We start from the raw sequence: 12,324 nt of genomic DNA, 5'->3' as shown, positions 1-12,324 counted from the left end.
CTGCAGTATGACATTGACAGGATGCAGCGATGGGCTGAGAAGTGGCAGATGGAGTTCAACCTGGATAAATGCGAGGTGATGCATTTTGGAAGGTCGAATTTGAAAGCTGAGTACATGATTAAGGATAGGATTCTTGGTAATGTGGAGGAACAGAGGGATCTTGGTATGCAGGTAAATAGATCCCTTAAAATTGCCACCCAAGTGGACAGGGTTGTTAAGAAAGCATATCGTGTTTTGGCTTTGCATTGGATAGGTATATGGAGGATAGTGGGTTAGTATAGGTTAGGTGGGCTTGGATCGGCGCAACATCGAGGGCCAAAGGGCCTGTACTGCGCTGTATTCTTCTATGTTCTATGTTCTAACAGGGGGATTGAGTTTAAGAGCCGTGAGAGCTTGTTGCAGCTCTATAAAACTTTGGTTAGGATGCACTTGGAATACTGCGTCCAGTTCTGGTCGCCCTATTATAGGAAAGTTGTGGATGCTTTGGAGAGGGTTCAGAGGAGGTTTACCAGGATGCTGCCTGGAATGGAGGGCTTATCTTACTAAGAGAGGTTGACTTAGCTCGGACATTTTTCATTGGAAAAAAGGAGAGGGGACCTAATTGAGGTGTACAAGATAATGAGAGGCATAGATAGAGTTGATAGCCAGAGACTTTTCAGGATGCTGTCTGGAATGGAGGGCTTATCTTACGAAGAGAAGTTGACTTAGCTCGGACATTTTTCATTGGAAAAAAGGAGGAGAGGGGACCTAATTGAGGTGTACAAGATAATGAGAGGCATAGATAGAGTTGATAGCCAGAGACTTTTTCCCAGGGCAGAAATTGTTAATACGAGGGGTCATAGTTTTAAGCTGTTTGGTGCAAAGTATAGAGGGGATGTCAGAGGTGGGTTGTTTACGCAGAGTTGAGAGAGCATGGAATGCGTTGCCAGCAGCAGTTGTGGAAGCGAGGTCATTGGGAATATTTAAGAGACTGCTGGACATGCATACGGTCACAGTAATTTGAGGGTTCGTACATTAGGTTTACCGTACATGAGGATCAATGGTTGGAACAACATTGTGGGCTGAAGGGCCTGTTCTGTGCTGTACTGTTCTATGTTTAAGAATGCCAACGAGGATTTATTTCTATTCATTCATTGGATGAGGACATCACTGGCCAGGCCAGCACTTACTGACTAAAAAAAAAAGGCAAGATAGTTTTCAAAACAAATAAATGGAGAGGGAAGCTTTCCAGCTCAGAAAGAATGAGGGTGATGAGTGAATGGAGGAGAAAGTGAGGTCTGCAGATGCTGGAGATCAAAGTTGAAACTTTATTGCTGGAACAGCACAGCAGGTCAGGCAGCATCCAGGGAACAGGAGATTCGACGTTTCGGGCACAGGCCTGAAGAAGGGCCTGTGCCCGAAACGTCGAATCTCCTGTTCCCTGGATGCTGCCTGACCTGCTGTGCTGTTCCAGCAATAAAGTTTCAACTGATGAGTGAATGGAACTTGTACAAGGTTGGAAAGAGATACCAGACTTTCAGATGAGCTCAAGTTTATGGAATATGCAAGGTCAGAGATGTCTGATGTCAAAGCTGAAAGTGAACATGTCCAAGTGATATTATGCTATTGGAAATTCTACTCTCGGTCAAATAGAGCAGTAAAGTTACAAAAATCATTTCAGCCTCAGACTGAATCCAGAAACAGGAACAGTTTGCAGTGCAAAGGCAGCGGTGATGTTCTTGCCAGTAGTTAATGACAACCTGCGTAGATGAGCAGAAAAGAGGGATATATCATAGACAGTCAACAACTTGAATCTCATTCCTGAAGAAGGACTTATGCCCGAAACGTCGATTCTCCTGTTCCCTGTAATGACAACCTGCGTAGATGAGCAGAAAAGAGGGATATATCATAGACAGTCAACAACTTGAATCTCATTCCTGAAGGACTTATGCCCGAAACGTCGATTCTCCTGTTCCCTGGATGCTGCCTGACCTGCTGCGCTGTTCCAGCAACACATTTTCAGCTCTGATCTCCAGCATCTGCAGATCTCACTCTCTCCCCAACTTAAATGAGGTGGCAGTGTGGTTGAATTAGATGCTGTCAGCAGGCATGTGGTACCTTATAAATTTCATTGCGAGGTGTTTACATGAGAATAGAAACAGGCAAAGGACAAAAGCTTTTGTGGAAGCAGAGAGGGGAAGGTGTTCTGGAGACAACAATACAGGAGTGGAAAAGAAAGTCATTATAGGTGATTCTCTGGCTACAGCTGGATCGAAAAGAAGGGAACAATGGGGTATAGTCAGGTCCAAACTTTGGAACAAAGGAGTGTCATTAGAGGAGGATGGCATGATCAATGGTGTGATTGGCTGTTGATGGGTGAAAAAGAATGAAGTGAGATTGTTTACCACAATCAGCACAAGACAGAATGTCACTTGTGTATTTAAGGGCTGTTTCAGTACTGTTGCAGAGGCTGAAACCTAATTGCAGATGCAATCAGGAGTTGGGTGTAAAGAGATTCTGAGGAGTAAGAGCTGCAGTTCAACAGTGTAGATGTTCGATAATTAACTCAGTGACATCAAGCCTTTACTTTGTTTAATCAGAAATACTGCAGTGACAAAGCAGCTATAAACGTAACCTATGTTTGTTGCAGACAGCTTAAATTTTCCAACTGTGCAGTCTGCTTGTGACAATTATCAGTCTTTTAACCAAGGACATTTTTATAACAGCAATCTTGAGTTGAGATAACATTAGCAGTGTGCAAATTCAAATAACCACAGATCATTAGATGTCTGTACAATTTTACAATTATTTACATATAGGTTTGAAGCTGTATAATCACGTAATTTAAACTCCCAGTAATTGCTAAGATATTTTTAAAGTTTACATAAAAAAACCTTTGGATCTGATTTTCGTAAAGTACATAAAAAGACCTTTTTTGTCAATCCTCATTCAAGTTGTTTTGTTCCAAATAGCAGGATCAATATTCAGCATGTAAATCAGTGACAATTGTGGCACAGTCTCCAGCAGACCATAACAATCCTAGATGTGACAAGCTGATTTCAGCAGGGATTGCAGCATAGTTCCTATAGCTTGCCCCATTGTTCCTGCATGTGGGCATGGATGCTGGTCCATTTACTGAGCCCTGTTGGAAGTACATGTGTGAACAATGAGTAAGAAGATGATCTAGCTTTGTTGTGACGCCCCATTTGGTAAATAGCCTGTCATTATTCACTTGCTATCACAGTAGTGCTTTGGCGAAAAAAAATTAAACCAAGGCAACATTTGTCTGTTCAAGTCATAGTAAAATTAATCCACTAGTAATATTTGATGTGGAGATCTTGGCTAACTCTATCAACACCACAAAATTCAATCAACTTGTTAAACATTTCTGGTAATGGTTGTATTGCTTGCCTGAGGCAAGAGTCAAAACATGATCATTTGGCAGAGAATTCCCTTAGGATCGCCTGAAGATAAATGGTCCAAGACATTTGCAAATCATTTGGTGGGCCACTAGAGCCCAACACAGAAACGTGTACACATGTAGAAATTTTGACAAAAGGAGGGGAAAAGGTGCTAGGGATAAAATGTGGACACTGTCAAAAACACATCTCAGAAACACTCACATCCTTAAATACCTAAGTCTACCAAATAGGCTACCCCCATAATCCCAATGCCCTAAATCTGCAAACACACAAAATGCTAATGATAATACGCCTCAAGGAAAGTAATTTGAGTCTATCATTACTTTCTTTAATTTTAAATAATCCTTGTCTATGCCTCCACCACAAAACAACGCACTACTGGTACAAGTTCAAGCAATACATTTCCAATGTTGCCAATCCTAACGTCAAAATTAATCAATTCAGTTAGTGGAGCAAACAGGTGTAACCTTAAACAAAAATAGAAATAGCTACAGAAACTCAGCAGGTCTGGCTGCATCTGTAGAGAAAGCAGAGTCAACTTTGGTCCAGTGACCCTCCTCAGAACAGACCTGCTGAGTTTCCTAAGCTATTTCTGTTTTTGTTTGTTTATTTTTGTTAGGTGTAACTTTAATTTTATACTTTTCTTCACCAGGATTTTAGCTCCTGATGAAGGGCTTATGCCCAAAATGTCGAATCTCCAGCTCCTCGGATGCTGCCTAACCACCTGAGCTTTTCCAGTGACACACTTTTCGATCCAGGATTTTCGTTACCTTATTAAACTCCATATTAGGCAAGCCCTTTAAAGTAATGGATCAATTTATGACAATTAGGTTTATCTATGCATAAACATTTTTTCTGTGGCACAAGACTTAAAACAGTATGCAACTAGTATACGCAATGGTAGCCCATAGGTTCGCCAATACAGTGCTTTTAAGATTTGGTCATAGGAGATAATGTAGCTAACACTTGTTAATATTCCAAACATTTATTGACTTTTTTTAAATCCACGAAAAAACAAACATTTTGTGATGTATTTTATTTTGCCTCCCCTTAGTCATCTGTTCTAGTAGCCTCATGAAATTTAGCAAAATAATGCCTAAATCCTCCAACTTATCAGTAAACTCAACAAGGTTAGCTTTGTGCGAACCAGGGCATCCACAGGAAATTGGAATAGTATTTAAAACTAAAGAGGGATTTCCAAAACAAAAAAGCAACAACTAGTACATACCATCCACATCATCTGGACAGATGTCTAGTCATTGAGTCACTGCAGCGGTCAAGTACACAATTCAGTTCAGAGACAACTGCAACCTCCCCAAACCCACTCCCGGAGAAGCAAGATCTGAAGTTATTGCGATGGCGATAGTAACATCGAACCCAAAGGAGAAGGGCAACACCGAGACCGAATATGATCAGTCGCTGACAGGCACCTCTCCTACCCGGAGGGAAAAGCAAGGGAGCTGCAGCGGGCAGCGTGAGATTGAGGGCTCGGGGCGGGTTAAACGAGAGAATATACTCGACATCTGGTAGGGAACGTCCAAAGAACCAACACGGGAAACTGAAAGAAGAGGTTAAGGCCGGGCTGACAGGGTACTGATCCCCTTCCTCTTCACCCCTCACCCCCCGAGCCACTACCTCTGCAACCGAGGCCGGGGCCCCATAGTCTCTTAGCCCTATGACCCCAAACAACACATCGACGCCATACTCACATTCTTCCAGCTCGTCCTGTGAGTCCTCGTAATACAGGGAGAGGCCTGGGAGAGAGAGGAGGAGATGAAGAAAAACAGAAAGGGTGTTAAAGGGCGCCGATAAAGAGTGTCAAAATAGCCGCTAACGGGCTAAGGACTGACATACCCGCCATCTTGGATGGATCTGGGGGCGGGGGGGGGGAGGGGAAGGGGAGGGCAGGACACCCACTTCCGTGGTTAAAGAACAAAGTAAATGAATGCGCCAAGCGCAGCAAAACGCTTTCTGGCAGCCATCTGTCAAACAGCTATTTCGAATCAAAATTAAAGCTGGGTAGAATTGTTTTCAAATCCAGACCGACGATCACGTGCTCAACGTTCCGGACCCTCCCCTCGGGCTTCACGTTACCTCATATTATTTTAAAAAAAATACAGTGTGTATTTTATCTCTTAAGATCTGAGCAGGAAGCAACGTCGTTCGAGGAGTTACTTCACAAAAATATGTTCGCGTTGCAAGCTCTTTGCTGGAGGGCTCGCGTTGGTCACGTGACGGTGTTGAGGCAAGATGGTGGCGGTGGCCCTGTGGATGCGGAGCTTTGTTGCGGTTCAGAGCGGCTGACTATCGGCCTGCTTTCCAAACGTATTCCCCTTTTTTCAAAAAAAAAACAATTACGTTCGAAAGGTGATTTCAGTGTTACCTTTTTCCACTTTACTTCCCTTCGTCTTCCCCCCCCCCTCCCTTAAATGTCCTACTGGAGATGTGTGTGGATTTCTGAAAGCCGCCAGCTTTTTTTACCATGGCTTTGAGGGAGCTGAAAGTTTGTCTGCTTGGGGTAAGTGGTTGTCCCGGTTACAGCCGACTTGAGGTAGTTCGCTCAGCAGCAGTTAACGTTTGACGGTTTGTACTGTTGCCTTTTACCGTGATAAATTTCTGTGGTGGATTTCAAATGATAAACAAACAGTAAGGGAAAGAAGAAACTGCGCGTGTAGAAAATCTGAAACAATAACTCAAAATGTTGCTAGCACCCTAGAGAACACCAGAGGCAAAGTAATAGTTTGGGAAGTAGTTACGTTTGTAAATTGTTTAGCCAGAGTTAAAAAAACAATCAGTTTCATGTTTTTGCTTTATGGGACTTGCATGTCAACTGGTGATTATTAAAAGGAAATAAGTGTTCTATGTTGAAAGAAATAATTGTGGACTAAATAGTAAGAAGGAGCTGTTCTCCCTAAATTGCAGCAGTTATGTGTGTCATAGTTGCTGATGGTATTATTGAACAAATGTTTAGTCAGCTCATGCCACTTAATGACCCTTTTAAAACATTAATAAAGGGGAGAAAGTGAGGTCTGCAGATGCTGGAGATCAGAGCTGAAAATGTGTTGCTGGAAAAGCGCAGCAGGTCAGGCAGCATCCAGGGAACAGGAGAATCGACGTTTCGGGCATAAGCCCTTTTTCATTAATAAAGGGGTACCTGCTCATTAAAAGTGTACACAGATCAGCTGTTGTATTTTTCTAAATACTTTGAAATGTAGTAATGATTGTATTTACCTGGTTGTGAAGAGGTTTGATCAGCTTAGTTGGCTGGGCAGCCAGTTTAAAATTTAAAGTAATGTTGACAGCATAAGTTCAGTTCCTGCACTGACTGAGCTGATGATGATGAAGTTAAAACACGATCAGTTGTCTCCCCCTTATGAGTGCAGCCCAATGGTGTGGTATGACTACGGTGACTCTATCTCTTTTAATTGGCTGTGAAGCACTTCTGTACATTGAAGTTTCAAAAAAATGTTGAACAAATACAAGTTATTTTCAAACATTGTAAAAACGTTGTCAACGACGACCTAAAACGAATCAATGGGACACCCATGGCACCACCAGTATCAGGACTCCTGGCAGAAGCAGTTATGCAGAAGTTGGAACAAGCGGCCATCTCCATGATCCAGCCCAAGCTTTGGATCCGTTACGTGGATGACGCCATTGTCATCACAAAATGAAACAAATTAAAAGAAACCTACAAATGCAAAACACATCCTTACTGCCATAAAGTTCACCAAAGAGGAAGAGAACACCAACAGACTAGATATCACAGTAGAATGCAAAGCCAATGGAGAACTGCAGACCAGTGTTTACAGGAAAGCGACACACAGACCAGATACTCAACTACAAGAGCAATTATGCCAACACCCACAAACAGCTGCATCAGTACATTATTTAAATGGGCCGCAACACACTGCAGCAGTAGCAACTAAGAGATGGCAAAGAAAAACACCTAGACAAGTATTCAAGAACAACAGGTACCTGATAAGTACAGTCTGTCAATTCTTAAACAACAAACCTAAACAAAAAGACACAAAAAGCCCAGAGACACTAACCGCACTACAATACATTAAAGACATCTGAGATGACGATGAGACTACTCTGCCCCCTAGGCATGATGGTAGCCCACAAACCTAACAACACACAAAACAGCCTGTACCCCATACCAACAACCAGCAGAACCAATGTCATATACAAAATACTATGCAAGGACTGCGACAAACATCACATCAGACAGACTGGCAGGAAACTAACCACCAAGATACACGAGCACTAGCTAGCCATCAAAAGACACTACCAACTATCACTAGTATCCTTGCACACAGACGATGAGGGACACCAGTTCATCTGGGACAATACGACCAACCTGAGACAGACTGAACAAAAGCATGCAAGAGAATTCCTAGAGGACAACCTCTTGGAATAAGAACCGGAAGTGATATCACTCACATAGAAAGCACGACAGAACACTAGCGCTTCACCGAAGGCTCACTGATGTTTCCTAGCATGGTGACAAAACATCAGAACAAATCTTCCAGCTCAGCAAGCAAACTGACAGGCTGAACCACAACCTGAGTTACAAATCTTCACAAAAATCACAATGTTGTCAGTGGTAATTTCTAGGTTTTGAACTGAATCATGTGCTTAAATATGCTTTTGTCAACTGTCTCTAGGCATGTTGTGTAAGAATTGGAGGACTGTGTTTATCGGGCCCTGTTGTTAACTAATTATACTGGTGAATTTCACCCAACTTTTTGGAAGGATTGACTAGTACGAGTAGCCAAAACTGAAAGGATAGAATTTGTAATTTTGAACTTGTTTGTCTTTGAACTATTTTGTCGTCATCACCACTCACTGTCAAACCATCAATTCCCCTCCCTAGCCAAATTTGGCATGAACGGTTCTGAGTTTAAAACTATAATGCTTTTGCAGGCTGATTTGAATAGAGTTGTACATCACAGAAACAGACTCTTTATCCCAACTCACCCACGCTGACAAGATATTCTAAATTCATCTAGTCCTATTTGCCAGTATTTTGGCCATATTCCTCTAAACCCTTGCTATTCATAGACCCATGCAGATGTTTTATAAATGTTGTGAATGTACCAGTCTCCACTACTTCCTCTGGCAGTTCATTCCTTGCACGCACCACCATTTGCATGCACACGTTACTCCTTGGTTCCTTTTTGAATCTTTTTCTTTTGCCTTAAACCTATGCCCTCTCATTTTGGACTCCCCTACCCTGAGAAAAAGAGCTTGACTATTCACTCTATCCATGCCCCTCATGATTTTATAAACCTTACAAGGTCATCCCTTTCATGCACAGGCCCTTCTTCAGGAAGGGCCTTTTCCTGAAGAAGGGCCTGTGCCCGAAACGTCGAATCTCCTGTTCCCTGGATGCTGCCTGACCTGTTCCAGCAATAAAGTTTCAACTTTGATCTCCAGCATCTGCAGACCTCACTTTCTCCATCCCTTTCATGGTCCAGGGAAAATAGCCCTAGCCTATTCAGCCTCTTAGAGCCTAAACTCTCAACCCTGGCAGCTTCCTTGTAAATATTTTGTGCACCCTCACAAATTTAACAACATGTTGTACTAAAATTATATTTGCCACCTGTAGGCTACACTCAGGCACTCCTGAAATTAAATATTCGTAGACACTTGTTTTCCTAAATATTTAGAACCACATTTTAAGTACAGTACATTTTAAAAATAACTTAGCATCTGTATATTAAAAAAAAATCTGAATCATGACTGCATTAGAAGACATTTGCAAAGGAATGTGCTTTGCTGTAGATAATTGTTATTACACAAGGAAGACAGACTTATTTCTATTAGCCTGATTCCTCTGTATTCTAACTGATCCAATTTGAAAATAAATTATCTAGTGCGTAAGTTCTTTACTGGATGCTGTATAATTTAGTAAATTATTCTCATTGTAAGATTTTAAGAAATCGGTGACAAAATTAATCTCTATTGGTTTAAGTGAAGGAGTAATACAGACTTGCAGAATGCAACACATCTGACCCATCAATTTGGCACTGGCTGTCTCGAAGGGTAATCCAAATTGTTCTACTTTCATGCTGTTTACTAATCCCTGTTAATCTTTAAAATCCTAGCTACCTGTTGATTTTGTAAAAATAGTAAAGCCTTTCCCATGTCACTCTTTATTATCATTTCTTGTCCACGTTGAAATGTACTTGAACCAATTTTGTTGAAACTCAAGCATGAAAGCAAAATCCTGTGAGCATTGAAAATTTGAGCAAGCACAAAAGAAAGGTTCTAGACAAGTTTGTATCAGACTTGAAATATTAATTCTGTTTGTCTCTCCAGAGACGTTGCCAGACCTCCTTAGTAGCTCCAGCATTATCTGTTTGTTTCTTGAAAAACTGCCCATTGTTAAATATATCTGTCTGCCTGTTTTTGCCAATGCATCCATCTTGTGTTCACTAATTGTGTACTTGTTTCCTTTAATACAATTGTCATTTTAGGGAGCACAGTGCCTTGACTGTCATCCTGTCACTGTGGGTTAGATTTGAAGTGCAAAATGAATTTACGCAATCTAGTGCCAATTTCTAGTCAATGTTGGTAAGCAATATGAAGTAGTTCCTATTCAGCTTCAGTTGGAGGTTTCTTTCAGGTCGCAAGATGTGAGGTATGAGAACTAGGATAAGTGTCATTCCGGTGCAGTAAATGTGGTGAGATTGCAGGTGAAGCATGTGATCTTAAAGACTGGAGTGTGCCTGATGTTTGCATCTAGTGATGTATCTAACCTAAAGTGTTCACGTAGGTAGACAGGATAGGGAAGAAGACGTTTGGTACTCCTTGCCTTTAATGGTACAGGAGTTGGGAGGTAATGTTGCGGCTGTACAATACATTGGTTAGGCCATGTTTGGCATTCCATTCTGGTCTCCTTCCTATCGGAAAGATGTTAAACTTGAAAGGGTACAGAAAGGATTTACAAGGATGTTGCTATGGTTGGAGGATTTGAGCTAATGGGAAAGGCTGAATTGACTGGGGCTATCTTCCTTAGAGCATCGGAGGTTGAGTGGTGACCTTTTATAGTGGTTTATAAAATCATGAAGGACCAGGATAGATGAATAGAAAAGATCTTTCCCTAGGCTAGGGGAGTTCAAAGCTAGAGGACATAGGTTTAAGGTGAGAAGGGAAGTAGGGGCATTTCTAAAACATATTTGAAATAGTCACGTAAAGGTTAATCTGCAAGAAAAGGCATAATGAAATAGGAGGTAACATATTAAGATGGATTATAGGGTGAATGGAAACAAAGAATAGGGAGGAATGTGGCATTTTCAAACTGGCAGGTAGTGGAGTACTATAAAGGTTAGTGCTTATTGGTATTTAAGACCATCAAAAGATCGCACAAAAAATTAAGTGGGAGAAGATAAACTTTGAGGTAATACTTGCAAGTTACATCAAAATGCTCAGCAAGAACTTCTTTGTGTAAAATGAGAGAGGCCAAAGTTAACATGGGCCCTTTAGAGAGCAAGTTTGGGGGACTAATGGAAAACCAGGAAATGGCAGAGAGGTTCAATAAATACTTTGCATCGGTCTCCATGGGAGACATTGACAGCTTTCCAAAATTACTATATAATCAAGGGCCAAAAATAGGAGAGGAAATAAATATAATTATCACTTGAGAAAAAGAGCTAGGGAAACTGGCTAAATTAAAACGTTTGATAAATTACAATTCTTTTATTGTTTATTCGATAACTGTTTCAAAGATCAATACTAACTTGTTATAGAATCTTCGAGCAATACGTTGTAATACAGGCAAAAGTGATTGTATCTTATTTGAATTCCGAAGTCACCGGTCAATGTCAACTCCAAAGATTATTTATTCTAAACTGGGATTCTTTTCACAAATTCATTAATTCTTTAACTGAATATACAATTAGTGAATAAAAACTGAAACACAGCTTCTCAGTCCTGCCGCCTCCTGAGTACACGGTTTTCTGCCCCCGGATAAAAAAAACAGTTGAAACCAACTCGATCAATTGTTTTTCAACATTCTCTATGGTTTACCAGCCAGCACCAGCTTCGTCTTGATTGACCGATGCAATATCTAGCTGATGGACCATGCAACATCCAGCTGATAGTCCTCCAGCATAACACGTCCTAGTGTTGAAATGTCTGCAGTGTGCTTAGAACAATAATTAATCTGCAGTTATCTTGCCAGGTCAGTTCCAAATGCAAATATCAGTTTTTTTATTTTACTTTTAAAATAAACTTTTCAGAGTTTGATGCTTTAGCTCACAATTCCAACGCAAAATGAGAAAAATAAAGAAAATCAGTGATTGTCTCAACACAGTATTTAGCTATGCATAACATAATAATAAAGCAGACACAATATAACTTCACAGAGGGAAAAATTATGCCGACAAATTTTCTAGAATTCTTTTGAGGAAGTAACAAGCAGGATACATAAAGCAGTAATAGTTGAAGTAATATATTTGGATTTTGAGAAGACATTTGATAACAGGCTAACCTGCAGTACCTTAAGTTCTTTTCCCGAGATTTTGCACACGAGATACAACTTGTGCACACCAACTTCTGCAAACTAAAGCTTGTACAAGCTAGGTGACCCCCTTGACCAACCCCTTTTTTTTTGCAGGCGTGCGAGGTTGAGTGAAAGCGAGGAACTGAACAAAGAAAACACATCCCTTTTATTTTTTTTTAACCAAAAGCAGAGGAGGAGGTTTCACTCCAGTTTTTTTTTTTAAATTTTTTTTCTGCTTTTTTTTATCCCCAGCACCCATGGTGTGTGTGTGTGCAGGTGTGAGACACAGTGAAAGACACAAAGTGCACGAATCTTTATTCAATTTCCACCACCAGGAAGATAGGAAAACACGCGGGTGGCCAGTGACAAACACTGCCCTTCACATCAAAGGGCAGTGCTGTGTGATCAAAA

The 12,324-nt window shown here is 41.0% G+C and overlaps 2 protein-coding genes across 3 annotated transcripts in view; one reads left to right on the top strand and one right to left on the bottom strand.

Moving 5' to 3' along the window:
* ppp4r1l (protein phosphatase 4, regulatory subunit 1-like) overlaps positions 1 to 5,406 on the bottom strand; it is a 125,670-nt gene extending 120,264 nt beyond the window's left edge. The window contains exons 1-2 of one of the 2 annotated variants that reach the window (XR_006314608.1): positions 5,256 to 5,406; positions 5,111 to 5,155 (exon numbers count right to left, since the gene is read on the bottom strand). Coding sequence is in view for 1 of the 2 variants with exons in the window: in XM_043710084.1 (XP_043566019.1) it covers positions 5,111 to 5,155; positions 5,256 to 5,262 (52 nt within the window). In the remaining variant the exon portion in view is untranslated. The remainder of the gene's footprint in view (positions 1 to 5,110; positions 5,156 to 5,255) is intronic. The other variant, XM_043710084.1, reaches the window with a different exon arrangement.
* Positions 5,407 to 5,625: 219 nt separating this feature from the next.
* rab22a (RAB22A, member RAS oncogene family) overlaps positions 5,626 to 12,324 on the top strand; it is a 65,246-nt gene continuing 58,547 nt past the window's right edge. The window contains exon 1 of the mRNA XM_043710085.1: positions 5,626 to 5,919. Within this exon, the coding sequence (XP_043566020.1) occupies positions 5,884 to 5,919 (36 nt within the window). The 5' untranslated portion in view covers positions 5,626 to 5,883. The remainder of the gene's footprint in view (positions 5,920 to 12,324) is intronic.

Source organism: Chiloscyllium plagiosum, chromosome 20 (assembly GCF_004010195.1).
Source record: "Chiloscyllium plagiosum isolate BGI_BamShark_2017 chromosome 20, ASM401019v2, whole genome shotgun sequence".
Taxonomy (NCBI): Eukaryota; Metazoa; Chordata; class Chondrichthyes; order Orectolobiformes; family Hemiscylliidae; genus Chiloscyllium; species Chiloscyllium plagiosum.
This window is presented reverse-complemented; position numbering and strand designations above follow the sequence as displayed.